The sequence below is a fragment of the Ictalurus furcatus genome, chromosome 13 (genome assembly GCF_023375685.1).
Source record: "Ictalurus furcatus strain D&B chromosome 13, Billie_1.0, whole genome shotgun sequence".
Classification (NCBI taxonomy): Eukaryota; Metazoa; Chordata; class Actinopteri; order Siluriformes; family Ictaluridae; genus Ictalurus; species Ictalurus furcatus.
Genome location: NC_071267.1, coordinates 17002472 through 17017981, shown reverse-complemented (window position 1 = coordinate 17017981; position 15510 = coordinate 17002472). Strand labels below are relative to the sequence as shown.

The 15510-nt window shown below is 37.9% G+C and overlaps 1 protein-coding gene across 3 annotated transcripts in view; it reads right to left on the bottom strand.

Moving 5' to 3' along the window:
* Nucleotides 1-15510, bottom strand: part of rbfox3a (RNA binding fox-1 homolog 3a) — a 272370-nt gene that overhangs the window by 99362 nt on the left and 157498 nt on the right. Inside the window, exon 1 of one of the 3 annotated variants that reach the window (XM_053639963.1) lies at nt 12752-13819. The exons of the other annotated variants lie outside the window; for them this stretch is intronic. Within the exon in view, the coding sequence (XP_053495938.1) occupies nt 12752-12877 (126 nt within the window). The 5' untranslated portion in view covers nt 12878-13819. Of the gene's footprint in view, nt 1-12751; nt 13820-15510 lie in introns of those variants that run through there. 3 annotated transcript variants of the gene reach the window in all.

The window sequence follows — 15510 nt, the reverse complement described above, 5'->3', positions numbered from 1 at the left end:
AGAAACAGGAATCTAATTAGAATTTATATCATCTTTTGAAACCATTTCTATAAGATTCATATAGGAATTGTCTTATAGGACAAGACATAAGAATCCTGTAGGACCACTTCTACAAGATTTTTTAATGGGATCCATCTGAGTTCCTACTCAGGTCTATATGGGAATTCAATGTGATATTTTTTAAGAATCCTAAAGGTGCACTTTTCCTCTGTCATTTAAAAAAAATGTCAGCACAGTATGTAAGGTTTAAATAAAAGAAATGAACTGTTTAAAACTTTGTGCTCCATGAATTATTAACCATCAAATGCCAATACAGAATAAGATGCTTACACGATGGTTTCTCATATATATAGGATAAAATACTCCAGCTCTGACATAAAAAAAAAACTCTCTAATTTTATAGAAAATCTTTTAGGATTTTAAAACTCCCAGAGCACCCTCTGTAATTTGCAAAAACCTTCCAATAACAAGTCATAATTTCCAATAAAAAATACAAGTAGAGTTCTAATAAGATTCTAGATACCAAATAAGCTCCTACAGGACAAACTGAAATTCTCTTAAAAAAAATCACAATGTCCAATAAGACTCTAAGAAACAAATAAGATTCTACAGGACAAACTGAAATTCCAAGAGGATTGACAAGGGGACAACAGAGCACCACCCCAGCATGTACCATCCTGCTTTCAGATCTCTCTCTCTCTCTCTCTCTCTCTCTGTCTCTCACTCACTCACACACACACACAGGCACTGATCAGCCTCAACAGCAATCATCTTAATTTCTAATTATCCTCGATTAATGCATGCAAATGGGGGTTAATCTAAACTTATTGAAACCATTTCCGAGCTGCACTTTTAGAGACTGGCTCGATCAATTAACATCAATATTTGTCTTGATTTTATTATTTCATTTTCACCTCGTTCTCATGTTAATCGCCACAATTAGCTGTAATTAAGAGCTTCCATTCGAAGAACAGAGTGAGGCCGGTTGATTAGGGGGATATTGAAAGGTGTAAAGCCATTGGACTCTCCGGCAGCTTCTTTCCTTCCCAGACCAGATATATTCACAGAAATGATCTGAGACAGAGACAGAACTAGAAGAAAAAAAAAGGTGCATTTACAAGCAACCTGATTTCATGAAGAATTTGTTCAAGCTTGCTGTTGAAAGCTGGGTGTAAAAGATCACTGACTTAGATGTTATATTTTAACAAGCACTATCTCAGAATCACAGATCAGCAACCATTTGAGCATGCATTTCATTAAATTCCTTCGTCTCCGTGTTTCTCTATGATATGCTATTAAAGGATTTGTTAATATGAGGCATATGTGGGATTATTCATTACATGCATGATAATGTCATTATTGAGTATGCAAGGCTACTGGGACCAACTTGATTTTCAGTAAATGTGTAGAACAGAGACTAATAATCCATTTAGCACAACAGTGAAATAATACCTCCAGATGGATTATAAACACTGTTTTTTTTTTGTTTGTTTGTTTTTTTGCAGCAGCTAAATAAGACTTTTTAAACTTAGCTCAGAACAGGGCTGAATGTGATACAAAAGTGATCAATCTATTGATGCTAGAATCACAAAGTGATCAATGGACATAAAACTATGACTGATTAAACCTCTACATTATACTGACTGTGACTTATTAATTATGTATTGGATTATTAGAGGGCTGATGGCAAAGTGGTTCATGTAGTGCTAATGGTTCGGCAGGTGAATGCTTGTGTGTGTGTGTGTGTGTGTGTGTGTTGTGCTAACACTATGTTATTGCCAGTACCTGCAGGGATTTCAGGCTCATTCAGTGACAGTGATAGCTGGAAGTAGAAATTCATAAATCGTTCAAGTTCAGCGATAAATGGGGAACTGTTGTTGAGAGAGATGACAAATCTCATAGAGATTACAAGATTGGCAACGAGAGAGATCTCTCCACATACTCCTTCGGTATAAACACGCCAGAGATCAAAGGTCAAATGTCTTAAAATATCACCCATGTCAATTTCCATTGCACATTTTCAGTGTCACTCTTGAGTGTCCACTTTTTGAGATGTCAGTGTCAGCAGGTTGCAGTGTCTGACAGCTGACTGATACCAGGAGAGAACACAAAGCTAATCGCAGTCGGAGAACCACATCACCGTCATGATTACAATACAACTAACCTTCTGGAAGCCAAAAAGAGCGCAAACAGTGTCACGTATCCTTCTCCAACATGGTGCGTAAGGCCTAAAGCCATGCTCATTAAAAACACAGTCTCATACTAACCTTTAAAGTGCTAACATCTGTATTAATGCCCTTTAGATAACATGCTACATATGCCATCGGGCTGTGCTCCCATGTCAAACCTGGCTTCACTTATACACTGCTCCTTTTCAATTAACATATATGGAATGAGAAGCTGAGAGAGAGAGAGAGAGAGAGAGAGCGAGAGAGAGAGAGAGAGAGAGAGAGAGAGAGAGAAAGAGAGAAAGATGGAGGCTCATTTTTATGTGAACAGCGACTTGAGGAAAGCTGTCTGTGGACCCTTAATTTATGGTAGTGCAAAAGTGGCTAACCAGATGGAGACAGATACAGAAGGACATGAGCTGTCTCTTACACATGCACATACACACACAAATATACACCCACACTCACACACACACACAAATGCACATACACCGACACTCACATCTCGCTGTCGTAAATTGCGCTGAGGAATGGAGAATTTATGAGGCACAAATATCTCACTACCAGCCTATCATTTCCTAAGCACTGTCACTGTAATTCTTCCCCAGCCTGTCTAAATACACAGATAAAGCAGGACTGCACTCCAGCAGAAAGCCAGCACAGACACATCCCGGAGGATGACGGGGGTAAGAGAACGAGCGAGTACTGCTAGCATGTCACAGGCAGTGTTTAAACTCAAAAAAATCCCATCAGTTTGTTAAATGTCTCATCTGCCTGTTACGCCATGAAATTTTTATGCATCCACTTGGAACAGGTGAAGCAGTTTACCTACAGTTTGGTATCATTAGTCAACCGAGGATGAGAGATGAACGTAAATAAATAAATAAATCGATACAATAAGGTTTTCCCTTTTTCCTAGGCTGTAAAACAGAGTAAGATAATATAAAGCCAGAAAGATGTTGTGCTCTCAATAAGAAGCATCGTCCCTAACAAATTACGCATGGCTGGGAAATGGTACTGTGTCCAACAGAGGCGAGACGGGAGAAAAAAAAGAGGATAGAATTCGGCTCTAACTTTACGGCAGGTCTGCATGTTCAGGATTCCAAGGCTTATATGGGCTTATTAGAAAGCACAGGAGAAAACAGCGAAGCGCTCTTGATACTCGCCAAGTCTAAATTCTCAGCTATGAGCGGAAAGCAAAGCACAGACTCGGCAAGCAACAGTCTCCAATTTGCACAGCAATTTTCTGCTCACTCACTGGGGAACTAAAGTACTCTGTGTCTCTGGTATTAAAATGAAGCCACCTAACACAGTTAATTAGCTCGTCTAGGAGTCACAACAGGAAAAAACAATGAGATGCTGCAGTTGGATCATATGGAAGAGTCGCTCACTCAAGCTGATCTTGAGCAAGAGGATTAAAACATGCTGCCTCAGTAATGATGGTGATCTCCTTCTGTTGGGAAAATGTGTTATTGAACTGTGAGGCACTGATAGCTAACAGCAACAGTGTTTATCTGTGTGTGTGTGTGTGTGTGTGTGTGTGTGTGTGTGTGTGCTGCACAATATATGGTTTGTTAATTGTTAACATAATATTGGCTTTTTGCAGCAGGGATATGTGGTGTGCAAATGAGCAAAAAAAATCATTAATTGTGTTCTGTGAGCATCGTGTGAGAACTGCAAGTGTTCACGGTTTGTGTTTTAAGAAATCTGACATTGGTGTGATATGAATAAAACAAACAAACAAACAAACACCCCACTAAACAATAGATGAATTGGTTGCACATGTGGAGTGTAGAAGATTTATAAATTGTTGCAGTAATTTGATTAAGGTTAAAATGATCAGGAATGTGTTTCAGAGATGTCAGGTAAACCAAAACTGGTCATCAGAACTGTGTTTAATTACAGAATTTATCAGGACAGGCTTTATAGCATTTTTTAAATCCATATTTCATGGTGAACGATGTGGTGATACTATAAATATCAAATATGTAATATTTACACACACACACACACACACACACACATGCTGGCATCCCTGGTTTGCATGGGGGACATCTTTCCTTTTGATCCCACTGACCCATTCTCAGGAATTTAATTAACATACAGTTCCTTAGGGTGAGCTAATCAGCTGGGGGTTCCATCCTGCCATAAAACAATCATTCCCATTTGGTATCTTTGTCACTATTCATTTCAAAGGGGCTCAGGGGTATAAGAGGATTTGCTTGGTATAACCCAAGGTTGGCTTGTAATATAGAGCGTGGCTTGTAACATTGAGGAAGGGGCTTATAACATCAGAGGCCGCCTTTTCGCCGTTAATGCTTTAACATCACGCATCCTATGTCCGCGACTCAGATCAACATTCTTATAGTATAAGTCACATTTGTCTCTATTTTATGTATACCTCCATTTGTGATTTTGTTTAATAAATTAATTTGTTATTTCTATCTTTAAATATTCAGTGGTTCTTAGGTAAGAAATTATGTCCGATCTTTCTTACCAATAGACCTCTGACAAGTTAATATAAAAAGCTAATACTTGTAAGTTTAAATGAAACCTCTGACGAGTAAACAGGAAAGGCCTAGGCTTGCACATCAATATAAACCTCTGAGCTAACAAAAATAATTATTTCTTATAGGCTGTATAAAAGCCTTAACTTTTAATGAAAGTTTAGCATGAAACTGTTTTACACTAAATATAATCAGAACCCTGAGATTATACTTCCAGCACTAACTAGAAGATTATCTTTTGGAGTCAGATAATTAATTAAATGGAGTTCAACCTTCAGCCGCACCTATTTCCATCTTTGGTCATAGGAGGGCAGTGGGCTAAGTATTAAACCCTTAATATTTTAGCCCTACAGGAGTTCCAAGGTCCCTGGTTCGAGCCTGAGCTCTGAGGTTCAACTATTGAATTTCCCATTTATTCCTCATATGTGGATTACCTCTGGGTTTTAAAATAGTGAATGATTAAATGAATAATTTTGTTCAAATGCAGGCCAATGTATATATATATACATATATATACATATATATACATATATATATATATATATATATATATATATATATATATATATATATATATGAGACACATTATGGGTTTACCTGTTCCTTTTAAATATATTGCAAGGCATATCCATAACACAATGTTATAGTAATATAATAAAATATCGGGCATATACCTCTACATCAGGGGTTTGCAAAATAGTGTGGGGTCACTTCATTTACAAATGGGGTCATGAGAAAAACTCACAATCTCTTTAATTTTACTCATTTATTTTCCAAATGAATATCACAAATATCACTCTAACTATAGTAGTAGTAATATTTCAAAATGTTACTGGGAGTTATATTCGATCACACCACATTTATTATTATTGTCTTTTTTTTTGCTGTCCTGAGTAGCATAGTTAAGCAATACTACTATGGAAAACATTAAGTGACTCGGAACAACAGAAATAAAGAAAACAAACATTAAAATATGCTGAAATATTTGACTGAATATGGATTTACGAGTCCTAAACTATAAATCAGTAAATAAAAAGGAAGGTGATTAAGGGTTGGGGTTCATAAAGTCCATTTGAGGTCATTTGCCCAAAATGTTTGGTAATCCCTGCTCTACATCCGTATATGCTTGTAGACTCATAAAAGTTGCATATGTGATTTATTTTTAGTTGAAGTATCTTTCTAGTTTAATAAAATGTCTTAATTTAAGGATAAGCGCTTGTTCTCAGACATCACCTGCTACCTGAACAGCTAATGACAATCTAAAGTGCTGACACTTTAATGGCACGGAATGCAACAGTGCAATAAATAAAAGTCTTTTATATGTTAACTCTCATAATTCAAAAATCTGTTAAATATGACAACTGAGGACTTGAAGGCAGCTCTTGTTCGTTTTATGTCTGCTATAATTTCTGCCACCTTCATAAGGCCAGACATAGAGGTCAGTGTCTCTATCCCATGGGGGTGGACTGAGAGGACATAAACTTCTGGACTGTGTTGTAAGAAATCACACACACACACACACACACACGCATGCACACACTCACGCACGCACACACACACTTTCTCTGTCTTATGCACACACATTGAGCACACACACACACACACACACACACATGCATGCACGCACACACGCACGCACACACACACACTTTCTCTCTCTTCTGCACAAACATTGAGCATGCGCACACACACACACACAAACACAAATGCACGCACACATGCACACACACACACACACTTTCTCTCTCTTCTGCACACGCACACACGCACACATACACACACACACTTTCTCTCGTATGCACACACACACACGCATGCACATACGCACACACACACACACACACACACACACACACACACACACGCACACACACACCCACACACTCACACCCACACACACACACACACACACACACACACACACACACACACAAAATGAATGCAGTTTGCTCTAAACCTCTTCAAGCATTACAGGGTCTTTGGAGACTCTGAGACTGTCCTGAGAATAGTATAGTTCTCTTGCAAAGCCCCAGAGGACATGAACTCTCCCATGATTCCCACTTCTGGACCCAACTGTGGTGCAGAGCCAGCGGCATCCCAGCATGCAGCAGAGCACAGAAACATCAATGCTGGGGCACACACACAGCAGCCGAGTGTGCGAAAATACCACTCTCACTTTTTTCTGTGTGTAGGCTTACAGTGTTCATATATTGTGCATGCTCATACCATTAGTATTATCATCGTTAAAACCTCTGACATACATGGGTTCATTCTAACAATAAATCCTGATTTATGCCTGCAATTATTACAACTTCCTAATGATTAATGATGTTGATAACTTTCTATGAAGTCCATATATATATATATATATATATATATATATATATATATATATATATATATATATATATATATATATATATAATAACCTATGAATACATTCATAATATGTTATAATGCATTTATAATATACTATGCATCCTGTTGTAGTTATTTATGAAAGCATTACAATGTATAGCAATGTTTATAATACATTTATAAATTGTTAACAATGCATTATAAGCAGAGTTTATACCACATTGTAATGTCAATAGCAAAGAAATTACGGTCCAGTTTTCCTAGTCATAGACACACAAAAAAAGATACTGTAAAGTTCTGTACTGTGATTTCCTGATCATTACCCTGGTATAATTACTTTTTTAAAGAAAACAAAAATCAAAACAGGTCACAGGATGCACTGTATAAAGGTAAGCTTGGTTTATTTGGTATTGGTGATATAATGTGTCATGCACTATTATACTTATATTATATATTATACTTATAATATGTTATATTATTAACACTTATAACCCATCATGTTAACAATTCATAATAAAGGTAACTACTAAGTATAATATGTTTTCATAAACATATAACAAGGTGTACAATGCTTTATGACTGTCTAATAACATGATATGAACGTGTTACCATGTTTTATAAATTGTTACATAAAATCATATAACGTCTACAGGTTAGTGGTTAAACTGAGAATCAAACAAATAAACAAACAAAAATTCTTGCAAGAGAAAATATTGTAAGAACATGACCTTTCCTTTTCTACATCAAATGACATGAAGTATGACAACTCTTAGATAATTATGAAAAAAACCAACCCACTTCTCTGAGGATGTTTGAAATAAAACGTCTTATATCCGCTAATTATCAAGGATGAAATGTCTGGAAGTAAGGGAACAGACGAGAAGAGGAATTTTCAGGCTGCACATCTGGTATGACACACTACTGCGGCTGTAAATGTGTTTTGAGATAATTATACGTTGAGGAATTATTATTTTGTATTGTGAGATATTGCATAGCAAAAATGCAAGGGTCCAATTACACAATAACACCTTTGTTTTTAGATTTGAACAAAAAGTGGTTACAACCATGTGGTTAAAAGTGGATCTATTACTTCTTTTTATAGAACTGTTCATTATAATTGAAATCAGATTTTAAAATATAACAGCAATCACAGTGAATAAAATAAAGACCGAAGCAGATTTTCCCAAAACATACAGTTATGACATATCTAACATCATTTAAAACACTAATAAACCCTAGAACGTCTTTACAGTACGATGAAAATTCAATACACAATAGATAACATCACCTACAATTATATATAATAATATATTAGATTCTGTGTACTAAGTCATCCAGCTGCATTAAATATATATATATGTGTGTTTGTATGCTGTAATGAAAAGACAGAGAGCTGAAATCTGTTCTATAGCTTACGTCTGCCCATGACAATGGGAGAGAGCAGACAGAGACAAATGCTGGCACTTTCCTGGTGTTTTAATCAATAATTTAGTGAAGCTGATAGAAGCCATACTTTAATCAGAGCTAGACTACATCACATTACAGAGAGAGAAACCTATAGAGAGCACTCTCATTTAGTATTGATATGAAAATGCTCGGTTCACTTTGCATCGGTGAAGTGCAATACTCGCCTGGGGAAAACACCCGTATAAGTGTTTGTGTGTGTGTGTGTGCGTGTGTGTGTGTGTGTGTGTGTGTGTGTGTGTTCACCTACAGCTCTGCAGTGCTAACAGTGTGCTCTTGCTTCAGTTTCTCTGTATACTGGAAACAGGTTTTCACTCTGCTGGACTTAAATACACATAGACACATGTCTTTGTGTTTAGTGTCTCATTAATCATTAACTAAAAGAAAATGTGCTGATCTATTTTAAATAAAACCAACACAATTATATTTTAAGAAAATACAGTATGCCACTAAAGTAAATTAAATCCTAGAGGAATCACTACACTAATTGGCAGAACCTTAAAATGCAATTTACATGGCTAAGCAAAATAAATAAATAAATAAATCAGCGTTCAATTCAGAAAAAAAATAAACCCTAGCTAACTAGTACTTACTTTTTTAAAATTATGACAAAATGTGTCCTGTTCAGGCACTGATGTCTGATACATACTGAGTACTTATTCAACACACACACACACACACACACACACACACACACACAAAATAGACATATGAATAGTTTCTACTGTTCATACAGTATGCATTAGTGTAATCAGCATCAGCTGAGCTTTATCGCCTCGACTCACCACTGACGCATTACGTCATCCATTATTGACAGCCCCATTTCTTAACGATGTAGTGAGCACTCAGTTACAGTCACTCGGTGTGCTAAAGAGATTGAAACGAACCCCTGCAGAGTTCAACAGAGATACACATGCACATACGTGGACATGCATACCAAAACGCAAAGAGAGGTGTGTTGCAAATATGTGGGGATAATTAGTGGGGGCAGTGTCAAGGAGCAGGCAAACATGAATCTCAGGAGGAATCACTTGCTCACTCGCCTCCAGCAGGGTAAAAGCACGACAAAATCCTAGGTGCTATTAAGATCTCAGCCCAGCCTCATTCGTCTGCATTTCTTCCCTTTGCGGCTTCCCCGAATACTTCCCGATCTCGCTCGGTGTTTCGCATTGTGAGCAGCATTTCAGCTCTTAGAATCTTTTCCTTACTCTTGTTTTTATTAAGCCTTGTATAGCATAATATTGTACTAAAGGACTTGAGCCTCCTTGTTCTTTTATTGACTTTATTTTTTACTTATATAGTATACATAATTCCTGTGTGTTAGTGAGAGAGAGAGAGAGAGAGAGAGAGAGAGAGACAGAGAGAGAGAGAAAGATTATGGAGCATGTCTCCGCTACATATAAGACCTGAGCCACTGGAAGAAATTCCGATATATTTACAATCGTGGGAATTGTTTAACTATCCTGGGCACGAGTAAAGATTTCTGTCCTCCAATGAGCGCGAGATGCTTGCACAAGCAAATTTACTGCTCTGTATTGACTTAAGCTCTGAAAAGCAGCGGCCACTGCAATAAAGTTCAGTGAGGGCAAATCCTATAGAACGAAATTTCAAGATAAATGCAGATGGTTTCACGTCTACAAATAAATAATTAAATAAATAAATAATTAAATAAATAAAAAAAAGTAAAAATAAAATATATGCAAACATTCCTATTGTATGGGAGAATTAATCCTGGAGCACGTCTGAGATGCTATATATCAATCGCTTGCTCATTATTATTTCAACCATTCAATATAACCTTCAAAACACTACACCATGTCTTCGTTCAGTCCTTTCTTCTCTCCCTCGCCTCACTCTTCTCGACTATATTTTAAATTCTAAGAAACGATCAGAAACTCTTCTCCATATCTGCACATGTATTCATGGATACACAACCACACTAACAAAGTAACAATTGAAGACAGAGCAAGAAAGGAAAGCATTAAAAAAACAAAACAAAAAGTGCTGTATGCTGGAATGAGCTGAAACTTTTCCCTTTAACTGAAACAAAAGCTCAGTCTGGCACTCCCGATAATCCTTTATCCAGTAAAGGCAAGCAGGAATGCAGGTGCAGAGCACTGAGCAGCAATTTTACACACACACACACACACACACACATACACACACACACACACACATGCGCAGATACACACAATATACCAGCACTCTTGCATGGAGCCTGCAGCAAGACATGCACACACACACACACACATACACACACACACACACACACACACACATACAGATGAGCGGATACACACAATATACCAGCACTCTTGCATGGAGCTTGTAGGAAGACATGCACACACACACACACACGCGCGCGCACACACATGCACACACACACGCACACACACACGCACCCACAAAATATCATAGTGGTGAGAAATATATATATATACACATACATACATTAGTGATGATAAAAATCCCACAACGCTTCAAAACCATAAAAATTAAAACTACAATTATTTTTTGTAAAACCTTTGGAACTGTTAACTTTTATGAAAATATCCACAATTTTAAAAGAAGTGACACACCAAAACCTAAAAAGCGTAAGTTTTACCAACTACAAGCATCACTGTAAGGGTAAAACTGCATGAATTTGATAGGTGAATTATTAATTTTCATCTACGTATTAAATCGTGTTCGCTATAAATTTTTAAACAAGCAGCACAGCTCTCAAAAATCTATGTTGAAGTGATGACTGCAGTTTGTGTCGATCCATCAGAAGAGGCACATTGAAATAAATGCAGCTTAGACCCATGCTCATTTGAAGAAGATATGAAAAAGGAGGAAAAACATCTTACATGTATAAACTGATATAGGCAAATGAAAAGGTTTTCATTATAGATGAGGACAAAAAAAATAATTATGAAATACTGAAGCATGGAAATAGTCATGGACTATTTTGCAAATACAAACTGGAAATAAATGTGATTTTCAGAATGCCACATTTTTCCTAAAAGCGTCCCATGCGTTTATCTGACTGGATTATAATTTTTTGCAAAAACTGAGCACAGCAAGATAAAATAAATTCCTACACATTTCCGTTTTATACAAAAAAAAAATGTCTAAAACTGGAGGAGGGCTTATTAAATAACTACACACACACACACACACACACACACACACACACTCACACATAAACAAATGGAATATATATTCCCATTCTTGCCCAGATTATACATGTGTATCCCAAACCACCAACAATTCATTTACACATAGACACAGAGGAAAAGTAAGTAGGATGGCAGAGGCTGGACAGCTGGTAGTGTGTGTGTGTGTGTGTGTGTGTGTGTGTGTAAAGGGACAAGGGGCTGTTAAGGTGATGAGTGTGGGGCGATTTGGAAGCAGAGCGCGGCAGGTTATCTCTCAACAGTCTTATCATTCTTATATTGTTGCAATAACACACTGTCTAGAGGAAAGACACAGGCTGCCATTGCACATGTTGCCTGTAGTAAAACAGACACACACTCTCTCTCACACACACACACACACACACACACACACACACACGACTCCATGCCAGCATTCACATGCAATTTCCAGACACCTTCAGAAAAGTCAGCCAGCCTTCATTTAGTTGGAGTTTGGCTACTCTCCGTTGTAGCCTGAGCAGAGAAGACAGAGCGTCCTGCCAAGAAGCGCTCACACAACTTCTGATCAGGGCGCACTCCACCATGCATTCGAATAAAGAGTGCGGAAACATGTCTGTGTGCTTAATTCTATCACCCTGAATTGTCTCATGTAAGTCTACTAATGTTTAGCAATAATTTTAAAAAATGGCAATTGTATAAACGTATTTTCAGATGCATTCGGTAGCAGTGATACGAAGGTGTACAAAGACGATGTGAAATGAATAAAGTTTGATTGTCCCAAATAAACTCCTAACCAAACTAACAAGAAAGTAAAAAAAAGAAAAAGAAATGCAATGTTTATACATGAAAACTACTTCTCATGATCTAAAAAAAAAAGGCAAGAAACTGTGCGGATAATTTACTCCGGACAAGATTGCGGGTTTCCCAAACTAATAGCGCAAAATCAAAGTGGGATGACCCTCAGCGAAGGCTCCAGTGGGGGCTGGGAGTAGTGGGGTGGGGGGGGGGGTTAACAATGCCAGCACGTGCTACCCGCAAAGTGGAAAAGAGAATGAGACTGAAAGGAAGAGAGAGAGAGAGAGAGAGAGAGAGAGAGAGAGGAGGATTGCCTTACCTCGGTCAGATAGAGGAACGCAGGTGGACACTGGAGTGAGTGAGGTAAGAGCCCAGAGCCGGAGAGCAGCACGCAGCCCGTGTTCGCCATGGAGCACAGCATGTGGTAACGGGACGTTTTGCGCATCAAGCTGGGAGATCCTGCTCTCTCACTCTCTCTCTCTCTGTCTATCTATCTCTCTTCTCTTTTTCTCTCACACACTCTCGTTCCCTCCCTCTCTCTCTCTCTCTCTCTCTCTCTCTCTCTTTATACCTCTCTCTCACTCACTGTCTCTGTTTCTCAGCTTCCTCTTTCTGACGGGCTTTTCTCTCCTCCTCGTTGCCTTTGCTTTCTCTGTGCTGTTGGTGTCGGACTCAGCTGCTCTGTGTGTGCTGGGGAGGTGTGCTGAGCGTTGGAATGGTCCAGGGCCCTCTGTCATCAAGCCTCTGTCGTGCACTTTCACACACACACACACACACACACACACTCACTCACACACACTCACTCACACACGCGCACACACACACACACACACACACACACACACAAGCCAATGTGAGCCCACGGAGACAGAAAGGGGGAGGTTCTGATGGCAAGAGGAGAAAGGGAGGAGGGAGGAGGAAGGCAGAGAAGAACAGTGAGCAGGAGTGAGCGAGAGAGAGATGGAAGGAGGGAGGAGGGTCTGGTGGGTATTCAAAGATCAAACGGCCCCACTGTAGAAAATGAAGGGAATGTATAATGACATTAGACCAGCTGATCCCTGCCATTAATTGCGGACCCTCTCATTGTTTGGGCTGATGTGTGTCTGCGTTTTCTCTATGGGTTCTCTCACACACTTTCTACTGAATCTCTCTCTCTCTCTCTCTCTCTCTCTCTCTCTCTCTCTCACACACACACACACACACAAATATTTTAAATATGCTGAATATTATTTTTTTTAATTTTACATACAAATGTACATAATACGTCATGAAAGTTTTTTTTTTTTAAACACATTGCTTTAACTGATGAAATATACTAATTTCTAAGATATTAAAATAATAATTTAAAAATACAATCCTGGGATGTTCCCAGAGAATTATAGTGTAGCATCAGTGCAGTCTCAGTGTGGGTAAGATATGCGACACTATTGGCTCTTTGGCACTTTGGGGGGCTAGATGTATTTCCCATTGGAATCAGACAGAGCAGCTGTGGCCCAACATGGAACAACAAACCTCCATTTAGTGTCTGATGCCCAGCTACTTCCATGCATCAGCACCCTTTATGGGATAGACATTCATTGTACACTGCATGATGTTAGTGTTACAAGACTCTCTTTGGAATTTTGGGGGAAAATGAGTCCAGCACGCCTTCATTATTGGTACATATTTTAATTCTTGTTTGGAGTTTATTTTAGTTATCTATTGATTTATCTGTCCTACAGACAAACAAAGAACAAAGTTCAAGGGTATATTACCCATACAATTTTAATTCTGTATAAATAGGTGGAATGAGGTGAAATAAGACTATCCTCTGGCGGTAGCAGGATGGCATGTTAAACTTTATGGTGCACAGACATAAACAAAACATTTAAGTGCACCTAATTTTCTCTATATATGAGCACTTAGTCTGCTACATTTATTGTTAACTTTCTGATACAAGTAGGTTAGCTAATATTTCAGTAGTTAGTTATGGAACTAATGATCTAACTAGTGTAATACAGAAGAAACTATGTAATGTCAATTACATTTTGTTCATTATGCCAATACAATGTTGAATTATTTAATGTATAGTACTTTTATAGATAAGTGCTCAGTTGGTATATGAGACTCTTAATCTCAGGATTGTGGGATTGAGCCCCAGACTGGGCACCAAACCAATCCACCGGGGTTGCACAAGCTAGTGCACTCTCAGTGCTGGTCCCAAGCCCGGATAAAATGGAGGATTGCGTCAGGAAGGACATCCGGCTTAAAAAAAAAAATCTTTATTTTTAAAGCCTGTGCCAAATTAAATATGCAGATCATAAACCGGATTTCCATAATGGAGACAGATGACCCGCTGTGGCAACCCATAACGGGTGCAGCTGAAAGAGGAGGAAGATGAAGGAGATGAAGTACTTTTAGATATAGTTTGTAGTTTGTATGTATTACAAACACAAATTTTTATTAAGGTAATATACACTGGCAATATATAAGACAATATAAGGTAATATAAGACATTGGCAGTTTCGTATTAACTTACTGCAGAGGTATCAGAATCACTTTATAGTTTACACACAAAAACATGCCAGAAAGCAGAGTAACTTGTTTTTCTACTTCAAGAAATAGTTTGATCATGTCATGATTAGAAGAATAAGAATATGTTATTGGAATTTACAGTCACTAATCAAAGCATAGTGTAGAATTATTTTTTCTTTTTTTCATGTAAGCTACTTTTATTAAAATCTTCGTTTTACCCCTCCACTCTCTAGCTTCCCTGGCATTCCCTGGCATTACACTCTCTAGCTTCCCTGGCATTGCTCCCCATTTTTGACTGTTTTATTTAAAGCTGCTGGGTATACTCTTCAAATTTCACACTAGAAAATAGAGTAAAAAATGTAGATTCAGAAAGAATCATCGCTGCGTCTCAAACTACATACTGAACCCTTTATACTGTAGTATGCCTAAATAGTAATTAAACCAAGCCTATTTGCATAGTAGTATGTAGTTTGGAGTCCAGCCCAAGAATTCATAATTCAATAAAATGATCTGCCTTTTTCTTAAGATTACAAAAGTGTTATTAGAATAAAAAATGTGTGTACA